Genomic DNA, 10,763 nt, shown 5'->3' on the forward strand with positions numbered 1-10,763 from the left:
GACAGTAAATCCTTATAGTCCTTGAAGCATGCTGCTTCTACTGAATCAATACTGCCAAAGCCCTGGATACCTAGAGGTGAAACTATGTTTATGTTTCTCTTTTACATTCAGCTGCCTTTGATAAGTCGTTCGTACGTCTAATCTTTTGTAAATTCTACTTTTTTTTAATAGGATGCCTTTTTATATCATTTTCTAAAGCTTCTGGTCATGAGGCCAGTGCTTAAGCCAAGACTGAGTCAAAACAGAGACCTGGATATAAAATCTCAGTCAAGACCTAGACTTTGTAGTAGCTAGACATGAAACAGTATGAAAATCTAATGTCACGATTATCAGGGCCCAAATTATTTACATTTATTCATTTGGCAGATGCTTTTATCCAAACCGACTTACAAAAGAGGATCTAACATTCGAACTACAGCACGATTTATACAAAATACCTTACACTGAGTGCAATACGCAGGAAGTAATAAGTGCATTAAAGAAAGACTTTCAGTGCAAGAGATACTCTCGGAAGAGTTGGGTTTTCAAGGATTTCTTGAATGCGGAGAGGGTTCCTGTTGCTCTGATGGTGCTTGGAAGCTCCGTCCACCAGCGTGGTACCAGAGATGAGAATAGCCTCAACTGACCTGTACGGGGGGTTGGTCGTGTTAGTAGGCGCTCCTTTGAGGAACGGAGAGGGCGGGCGCTAACGTATGGTTTTAAGGGTCTATTGAGGAAGATGGGAGCAGAACCAGTGAATACTCTGAAGGCCATCATTAGTGATTTGAATTTGATGCGAGCAGCTAAGGGTAGCCAATGCTGCTCAACTAATAGGGGCGTGACATGTGCTCTTTTAGGCTGGTTCAAAACCAGGCGTGCTGCAGCATTCTGGATCATCTGTAGCGGTCTCACAGCACAGGCCGGAAGACCTGTCAGGAGGGCGTTGCCATAGTCAAGACGGGAGATTACTAACGTCTGAACAAGGAGCTGTGTTGCATGATGAGTTAGGTATGGCCTAATCTTCCTTATGTTGAATAGGGAGAAGCGGCACGATCGAGCTACAGCGGTAACGTGATCTGCGAAGGTCAGCTGGTCATCAACCATGACACCCAGGTTTCTTACAACCTTGGTGGGAGCCACTGATAGGGACTCTAGCTTGATGCTGATGTTGTGGAGAATAGCTTGCTTGGCTGGGAGGACCAGTAGTTCAGTTTTGGATAAATTCAATTGGAGGTGATGTTCCTTCATCCATGTAGATATGTCAGAGAGACAGTCAGAGATTCGAGTTGCCACTGAAGTGTCACCTGGAGGAAAGGATAAATAGAGCTGTGTGTCATCTGCATAGCAGTGATAGGAGAAGCCATGTGAATGTATGATTGGGCCTAGAGAGGCGGTGTACAAGGCAAAGAGGAGGGGACCCAGCACTGATTAATTATCACGGTTATCAGTAATATCAAGGTATTTTTAATTTGTTAAAAAAGTTCAAAATGTACTGATAAACAAACTGAAATCATTTTAGGAAGTTGTATGTTGAACAACAGAAACAAAAATGAACAGCACTATGTGCTCGTTTTAATGAAGATTAAGCAAAAATAGACATAAATGAGCAATACAGGTTTTTGATTTGTTTTGATTATGGCTCTGTATGGTGTAATTTAAGTCTGTGTCACAGCCACAAGAAAAATCACGTCAAGCTGTGACACTGAATGTCAGTGTTAAACCTTTGTAGTTGTTAAGTCTGAGTCAAGACCGAAGATCTTTGGTTCTGTGAGTCTAAGCCAGGGAGACCCAATCAGAGTCAAGACCAAAACAGTATTAATTACGTCAGATGTCAAAGTCAAAACTTTTATTTTCAACACCCTTCTATTAATAGTTCAGAAAATGAGAAATTGCACATGACATGAATATTAGACTATTTTTGTGCATTAATCATTATTACTAGGGTGACCAGACGTCCTCTTTTACCCGGACATGTCCTCTTTTTTAGACTTAAAAAAATGTCCGGGCGGAATTTCACAAACGTCCGGGATTTTGTTTTTAGAAGATTCGTTCACAAACTAGTCCCGCCCTCCCCTACTCCGATTGGTTCGCTTGAGTGAGAAGGGGGCGTGGTAAATTAGCCTAAAATCTTCTGATTGGACGGTCTGACTGTAGAGCTACCGTTATTGGTCGATAACCTTCTCTGTAAACATTTAATTGGTCAGTCTGCACGTCAGTAGTCCTTGTTTACGTCAGGCAAAGCTCATGTACCTACCCTCGTCTCGAGCAGCGATGCCGAAACGAAAGAACCTAAAAGCACACATAGGTTCAGCTAAGCATACAACAGCAGTGAGGGGCGAGAGCTCATCACCCCCCACCCCCAGGACGTGTCCTTTTTTTCACCATCTCAGATCTGGTCACCCTATTACTAGTCATTATACATCAGCATTAATTCCTGTGTACATTGCATTTTACATTGAATGTGGGATCTAAAGGCCTCACACTGGATGGACAAGCAGATCATTTATTATTAGTGTACATCTCTGAAACTGTTACTCTTTGGGGTTTTTCAGAGACTTCAAGAAAAGGTCAGGGAGGGTAACTTAGACCAGAGAGAGAAAGCCGTTGCTATGGAAGCACAGGTCAGTAAAAGTTGTTGTGTGTTCCAGTGATTTTCAGTTTCTCTTAAAGGAGCTGCTTCATTAAGTTCCTCATGGTTCCTCTGTGCAGCGGAAAGATTTCCCAAACGGTATTCCAGAGTGTGGGACAGACGCTTTGAGATTCACCCTCTGCTCCTACAAAGCCCAGGGTGAGTTTACCTCTGTGTGCACTTTAACATGAGCTGCAGATAACTCAGCAACAGGAAGCATATGCGCAGATATTCCACAGATATTTCAGCATGTTTAGATGAACCTTTTGGAACATTATATGTTAATTTACTTTTCAAAACAAAACCAGTGAATTTTAAGATGCATTCATTTTTTTATAATAATAATAATAATTATTATTATTATTAATTCATTCATTCATTCATTATCTGTAAGCGCTTATCCAGTTCAGGGTTGTGGTGGGTCCAAAGCCTACCTGGAATCATTGGAGGGGGCGCCAGTCCTTCACAGGGCAACACACACACTCACACATTCACTCACACACTCACACCTACAGACACCTACCAACGTGTGTTTTGACTGTAACTGTGGGAGGAAACCCACACGGACACAGGGAGAACACACCACACTCCTCACAGACAGTCACCCGGAGGAAACCCACACAGACACAGAGAGAACACACCACACTCCTCACAGACAGTCACCCGGAGGAAACCCACGTAGACACAGAGTGAACACACCACACTCCTAACAGACAGTCAGCCGGAGGAAACCCACGCAGACACAGAGAGAACACACCACACTCCTAACAGACAGTCACCCGGAGGAAACCCACACAGGCACAGAGAGAACACACCACACTCCTAACAGACAGTCACCCGGAGGAAACCCACACAGACACAGGGAGAACACACCACACTCCTCACAGACAGTCACCTGGAGGAAACCCACGTAGACACAGAGAGAACACACCACACTCCTAACAGACAGTCAACCGGAGGAAACCCACGTAGACACAGAGAGAACACACCACACTTCTAACAGACAGTCAACCGGAGGAAACCCACGTAGACACAGGGAGAACACACCACACTCCTCACAGACAGTCACCCGGAGGAAACCCACGTAGACACAGAGAGAACACACCACACTCCTAACAGACAGTCAACCGGAGGAAACCCACGTAGACACAGAGAGAACACACCACACTTCTAACAGACAGTCACCTGGAGGAAACCAACACAGACACAGAGAGAACACACCACACTCCTAACAGACAGTCACCCGGAGGAAACCCACACAGACACAGAGAGAACACACCACACTCCTAACAGACAGTCAACCGGAGGAAACCCACGTAGACACAGAGAGAACACACCACACTTCTAACAGACAGTCACCTGGAGGAAACCAACACAGACACAGAGAGAACACACCACACTCCTAACAGACAGTCACCCGGAGGAAACCCACACAGACACAGAGAGAACACACCACACTCCTCACAGTCAGTCACCCGGAGCGGGACTGTCTGTGAGGAGTGTGGTGTGTTCTTCCTGTGTCTGCGTGGGTTTCCTCCGGGTGCTCTGGTTTCCTCCCACGCTCCAAAAACACACGTTGGTAGGTGGACTGGTGACACAAACGTGTCCATAGGTGTGAGTGACTGAGTGTTGCCCTGTGAGGGTGAGTTCCTGAATTCCAGGTAGGCTCTGGACCCACCAGGACCCTGAATTGGAAAAAGCGGTTATTGATAATGAATGAATGAATATGTTTGCCACCAACGTGAAAGTGTATTGCAGACATCAAACTCTAATGTTGTTTACATTTACAAAAATAAATAATACAAACTCTCTTTGTCTGTAGGAGAAGACATCAGTCTGTCTGTGTCTCAGGTGCTGAGCTGTAGACACTTCTGTAATAAGATGTGGCAGACAGTCCGTTTCTCTCTTGGAGTTCTGCTGGAGGTTGGAGCACCAGTAACTCCGCTACATGAGGTAGAGCACAAACAAACACTAAAACCCAAACCAACAGACCGCTGGCTAAACGCCCCCCAGGGGAGCTGAGAGGTAATCTACATATTCCTCAGCTATAAATTAATGATTTCTCCCCTCTGTTCTCCTTCTTTGGGTTTAAATATAGAACACACCACGTCTCGTCTCATTACATCTTTCCTCTGCCCCTCAGCTTTGTTTTCTTCTCTCCTCATTATATAGCCAATGCTAATATCCTAGACAGCAGCATTATTAGTATTTGTGTATGTTATGAGTCAGTGACAGTGAGGTATAAATACGTCAGTATTATGCATTGATCTCAATGAGGCATTCAGCTGCACTGATTAAGAAATTTAGCATAAATTATAATTGATTATAATAAGATTTATCAGTGAAATACACTATTTTTCAATGGATTCAGACAAGATCTGTTCTTTGTTTATGTTGTCTTTGTTAAACCAGTGTGAAAATAGTTCCATCACAGTCAGATATTATATTCAACGTACGGTGAATTGTAGTTTTGAAACGTGCACCCACCCAAACCCTTGCCCTAACTCTAAAGCCGTCCTTGAAGTGTGTGTGCACTTTGATGTTCGATGATGTTGTGGAAGGGTGAACAAAAGGCACATAAGTGCTCAAGGCTTCAGAGAGTTGAGGTTAGAACTGGGACACAGCACTTTGCACCCATTCAGCTGTGTGTATCCCTTCTGCCAAGAGGCAAATCACCTAGTTCAAGGGGCTCCAGAGTGGTGCAGTGGTCAAGGTTTGGCCCAGCCATCAGAAGATCACAGTTAGCATTCTCCTCCGGTTTGTTGGGCTGTCCAGCAGTGTTTGTGTTAGTGGCAGGTTGAGAAGAGCACTGTGTGTGGGGACAAAGCTGAGTTAAAACTTGGGATTTACAGACACAGACAAACAATATTAATATATATAGAAGAACATCAGATATGTTAGAAGTATAACTGCTTGTCGGTGTAATGTCTGTAATGTAGTTGGCTATAGCTATGTGCCCACATCGTTTCTGCCTTGTTTTTTTTTCTTTCTCTCTTTTATCAGACGTTTCCCATGTCAAGGATAGACAGGTGGATCTGTTCTAGACTTTACAGCACAGTGGAGCAGTGTGAGCGAGGTTTTGAGAGCTATGAGCTCAACAATGTTACCTCCTCTCTACACTCCTTCTGGCTCCACAGCCTCTGTGATGTCTACCTGGTGAGTTTCCTTCACAATGACTGGTTCACCAGCTTAAACCAGGATTCTGGAGCTCAGAGATGATGTCGTTTGGTTCGTATGTAGTTACACACAGTTATCAGCACTGATTTCATGAAAATGTGCTTAAAATTAGATTTTGATTTGTTTAGCCTAATAGTCATTGGCCATTAGACAATGGCTCAGTACTGTACTTAGCCTCATGACATCATGGCTCTAATTCAAGCTCCAAACACAACTTGTTGGTGTATTTAAGATTGATTGCACTATATTTCAGTACATCTCAATTATCTACCCTCTGTTCTCATACACTTTCTTGGTTTTGTGCTCCTCTTTTTCTCTCATTTTAAGGAGTGCATCAAACCAGTTTTGAAACAGAAGTCCACAGAAAGCAATGGAGAGATAAAGAGAGAGAAGCAGGTTGCTGCCGCTGTGCTCTATCACTGTGTGTCCACCTCTCTGCGTCTCCTTTCACCTTTCATGCCGTTTCTCACTGAGGAGCTCTGGCAGAGAATGCAGCCTTACAGCCCCGAGTCTAACGCAGCTCAGAGCAGTGTGTGTGTTCAGCGCTATCCAGCAACCCCAGAGCTGGTGAGCAAAGAGAAAAGAAAGCCTATTGTCACTGTCATATCAAACCCTTGCAGCCTCTCATGAAAACACCTCGTGACCTTATATTGTGTGAGAATTTAATGACGAATGGACCAATGGATATGTATCAAAATTACTTGGTCTATTTTCTTGGTGATTTTATGTTTTCCCAACGTATGTAAAGCCACCTCTGGTCATGGATTAAACCCACGAAACATATTTCAAACAAAGTAAAATATTCTATTGCCGCTCCGGGTGACTGTCTGTGAGGAGTGTGGTGTGTTCTCTCTGTGTCTGCGTGGGTTTCCTCCTGGTGACTGTCTGTGAGGAGTGTGGTGTGTTCTCCCTGTGTCTGTGTGGGTTTCCTCCGGGTGACTGTCTGTGAGGAGTGTGGTGTGTTCTCCCTGTGTCTGCGTGGGTTTCCTCCTGGTGACTGTCTGTGAGGAGTGTGGTGTGTTCTCCCTGTGTCTGTGTGGGTTTCCTCCGGGTGACTGTCTGTGAGGAGTGTGGTGTGTTCTCCCTGTGTCTGCGTGGGTTTCCTCCTGGTGACTGTCTGTGAGGAGTGTGGTGTGTTCTCCCTGTGTCTGCGTGGGTTTCCTCCGGGTGACAGTCTATGAGGAGTGTGGTGTGTTCTCCCTGTGTCTGCGTGGGTTTCCTCCGGGTGACTGTCTGTGAGGAGTGTGGTGTGTTCTCCCTGTGTCTGCGTGGGTTTCCTCCTGGTGACTGTCTGTGAGGAGTGTGGTGTGTTCTCCCTGTGTCTGCGTGGGTTTCCTCTGGGTGACTGTCTGTGATGAGTGTGGTGTGTTCTCCCTGTGTCTGCGTGGGTTTCCTCCAGGTGCTCCGGGTTCCTCCCACAGTCCAAAACCACACATTGGTAGGTGGATTGGCGACTCAAACGTGTCCGTAGCTGTGAGTGTGTGAGTGAATGTGTGTGTATCTGTGTTGCCCTGTGAAGGACTGGCGCCCCCTCCAGGGTGTATTCCCACCTTGCGCCCAATTCCAGGTAGGCTCTGGACCCACTGGGACCCTGAACTAGATAAAGGTTACATATAATGAATGAATGAATGACATTTGATTTTCACTTGAAGATGTACAGGGGTTGGACAATGAAACTGAAACACCTGTCATTGTAGTGTGGGAGGTTTCATGGCTAAACTGGAGCAGCCTGGAGGCCAATCTTCATTAACTGCACATTGCACCAGTAAGACCATGTGCATCCAATGGTTCAAACACTGTGTCTTGAAGGCGGTGCCGTGTATCAGGACGACAATGCACCAATACACACAGCGAGACTGGTGAAAGACTGGTTTGATGAACATGAAAGTGAAGTTGAACATCTCCCATGTCCTGCACAGTCACCAGATCTAAATATTATTGAGCCACTTTGGGGTGTTTTGGAGGAGGAGCGAGTCAGGAAACGTTTTCCTCCACCAGCATCACGTAGAGACCTGGCCACTATCCTGCAAGAAGAATGGCTTAAAATCCCTCTGGCCACTGTGCAGGACTTGTGTATGTCATTCCCAAGACGAATTGACGCTGTATTGGCCGCAAAAGGAGGCCCTACACCACACTAATATATTACTGTGGTCTAAAACCAGGTGTTTCAGTTTCATTGTCCAACCCCTGTATTAAACTCAGCAAATGTATAGAAATGGTGCACTGAAAGCTGCAAGAAATTCCAAATCATAGAACGCTTTATATTCTATCTACCTTCAATGATATATGGCCCAGAGAAACAGAACAGAAGTTTTTTTATTACAGCAGTGTTAATAAGTGTGAATTATAACCCAGAATACACTGCATAGCTACAGGAAATACTGTTTTATGCAGCAGTAATGAATTTGTCATCAAGGGACAATGATTGCTGAGCAGAGAAAACTGAGTGTTGTTTATATTACTCTCTGGTATTCTGCTGTTTCCTGATCCCTCTCTTATCTTTCTGTCACCTGTTTCCCATCAGGCTCACTGGCATTTTCCTCAGGAGGAAGCCGACTTCCCTCTTGTTCAGGAAGTTGTCAGAGTGGCCCGGTCACTGAGAGCCCAGTATCACATCACCAAGGAAAAACCAGACAGTGAGTTTCAGGACGGTGTTTGTTTTATTTAAATGGAATTTTTCACAGAAGCAGAATATCGACAATAAAGTGGTTAAAAATTCGTACGTTTACAAAAGATTATTTAAATTAATGTGTACTGTATTGTTTATTGATGTTATAAAGCGAGTGGAGTTGAACCACCAACCTTATATTGATGGATTTTTATCTACTAATACATTCCTTCCTTGTTATTTGCGGATATTAAAGGACATTAAATGTCCTCTCCTAGCAGTTTAATGTGCCCTAACATTATCACAGTTGTGGATGAACCCTAATCATTTGCCACCCACTAAGATATAGCGTCTTGTTTTCAGGAAAACTCTCATTATGCTGGTTTTTCTTTTTTTTCCAAGTGTGGGCAGTGTGCTCTCCAGCCCAGGCTCAAACCCTCCACAACTTCAGCCCTGTCGTGTGTGTCCTGGGCAGAGTCGCTAACCTGTACATTCACTGTCCTCATGAGAATGCTACACCCCTCACATTCACCCCTGCCCCACCTCCACCTGGGGGCAGTCCCTTTGGTGTGGCAGACCATTCCATCCAGATACACCTTGATGTGCAGGTAATAGGAACATTGTTGAAACGTAAGCGCTATTGAAGCTGGATGAGTTTTATTAGAGAAGGCTGTGTAATATAATTTAGACAATTGTCAAAGCCTAGGCTGCGTTCTCAGAAGAATGGGTCCTCAGTTGGACAGTCATCTGAAGACTCCTTTGAAGGAGCCAACAGGTCTCTTAAATGGAACTGTCTAATGAGGCCTGGGGTGAGAAACTTTTCAGCATGAAACTTTCTTTTTAATGATGGAAATAAAGAAATGTTTTAAGGAGAGAATTGGATCAATTTCCAAACTCCAGTTTGGACAATTTGAATGATACTAAGTGTTTAGGGTATTGTTTCCACCAAGATGTACACGAGTTAGAATTGTGCGTAAGTATAGTCTTCCAAATCCAAAGGTTGCCTTTATGAGCTGTATACGAAGGATTCTTTTCATTGAACCTGTTTTTTTTTTTAGTAAAATCCAAAAATTGCAGCCTTCTAAGACCGTAGCCTTGGCTTTGAGTAATGACCACTATTGTCGTTAACAGCTCTCTTAATTTCTGCCTCTGTTAGCGGGTTTTATTATTAATTTAATGTGGGGGACCCCTGACTTGGCCAGTTACAGAAAATCATTCACTCCACAATTCCTTTAACAGGCTGCAAAAACGACTACTGCATCATATTGGATTAAATTCAGTGCAGTGTTAAATATAAATTAATATCATGTGGGTCAACACTTTAATTACAGTACCACTCCAAGTAAAACTGATCCAGCTTGAGAAGAGCTTTAGGACGCAGGGTGTGAGTGAATATTGATGCAGTGATCTCCCCAACTCTCTTTTAGAACTGCTGTACTGCTGACAAACAGGTAATCCTCCTTTCCCAGTGTAGAGAAAAGCTTCTCAGCAGACTTCAGCAATCTCTCTCTAAAATTAGAGTCCCAAACTACACTGAAAAAGTTCCTGAGCATATTCGGCAAGAGACGGACAATAAGGTGAGCCTCCATGCTCTTGAAAAGATCTAATAACTGGCAAAGGTTATGGTTAGATATTAAGTATTGTCTCTCTATTAAAAGCAGCAAGCCATTACTCAGATTTTAAAAAACTAACATGGTTATTTTGTCTTTTTTATTTTTTTTTAAATTTAATTTACAGATAGCTGCCTTGGAGCAGGAAGTGAAGAGCATTGATAACCAGCTTTTAGTTTTGACGTCTGGGAAAAAGACTCCAAAACGTTAGCTGAGAGTGCGACATGTGGGATTAGAGAAATAGCCACAAGAAGAAAGAGTAAATATCTACTGGATCATAGTGTAAAATTCATGTTTTTTGTACATTTTGTTTCTATGTACCAATAATATTGTACGAATAAATTATTCACTGGGAGTAAACCTACCAACCAGCTTCATTCATGCAATAGCCTATCTCTAGAAAACTTTTGGACACTTATTTCCCTCACACTTCCAACAGTTCTGGTTCATTTAATAAAATGTCACTATTTGAAATGACATGTCAGGGACCGTGGAGTGAGTTTTCTTTGTGTGGAGACGAACTTCATGTACAAAAATGTCAGATGATTCTTACAGATTTTTGTGTGAGATCCTTGATTATTTGTCAAACATGACCTTATTTTGTTGTTGGAACGTTGTCATGAATTCACCTTTATTAAATTCAGAAAATACACTGAGGGTGCCCCTCGTTGACAATGTAGCCAGGTACTACAATAAAATAACTTATAAAAATTAAGAAATCCAAGAATTTAAACATGTAAAATAGTCAAAATTCAAAAGA

The 10,763-nt window shown here is 43.4% G+C and overlaps 1 protein-coding gene across 1 annotated transcript in view; it reads left to right on the top strand.

Moving 5' to 3' along the window:
* vars2 (valyl-tRNA synthetase 2, mitochondrial) overlaps window positions 1-10,639 on the top strand; it is a 29,361-nt gene extending 18,722 nt beyond the window's left edge. Inside the window, exons 23-31 of the mRNA XM_066673596.1 lie at window positions 2,532-2,600; window positions 2,689-2,767; window positions 4,431-4,561; window positions 5,612-5,764; window positions 6,113-6,352; window positions 8,310-8,421; window positions 8,796-9,001; window positions 9,821-9,970; window positions 10,131-10,639. Coding sequence (XP_066529693.1) covers window positions 2,532-2,600; window positions 2,689-2,767; window positions 4,431-4,561; window positions 5,612-5,764; window positions 6,113-6,352; window positions 8,310-8,421; window positions 8,796-9,001; window positions 9,821-9,970; window positions 10,131-10,214 — 1,224 coding nt within the window. The 3' untranslated portion in view covers window positions 10,215-10,639. The remainder of the gene's footprint in view (window positions 1-2,531; window positions 2,601-2,688; window positions 2,768-4,430; window positions 4,562-5,611; window positions 5,765-6,112; window positions 6,353-8,309; window positions 8,422-8,795; window positions 9,002-9,820; window positions 9,971-10,130) is intronic.
* The last annotated feature ends 124 nt before the right edge of the window (window positions 10,640-10,763 follow it).

The sequence above is a fragment of the Hoplias malabaricus genome, chromosome 6, assembly GCF_029633855.1.
Source record: "Hoplias malabaricus isolate fHopMal1 chromosome 6, fHopMal1.hap1, whole genome shotgun sequence".
Classification (NCBI taxonomy): Eukaryota; Metazoa; Chordata; class Actinopteri; order Characiformes; family Erythrinidae; genus Hoplias; species Hoplias malabaricus.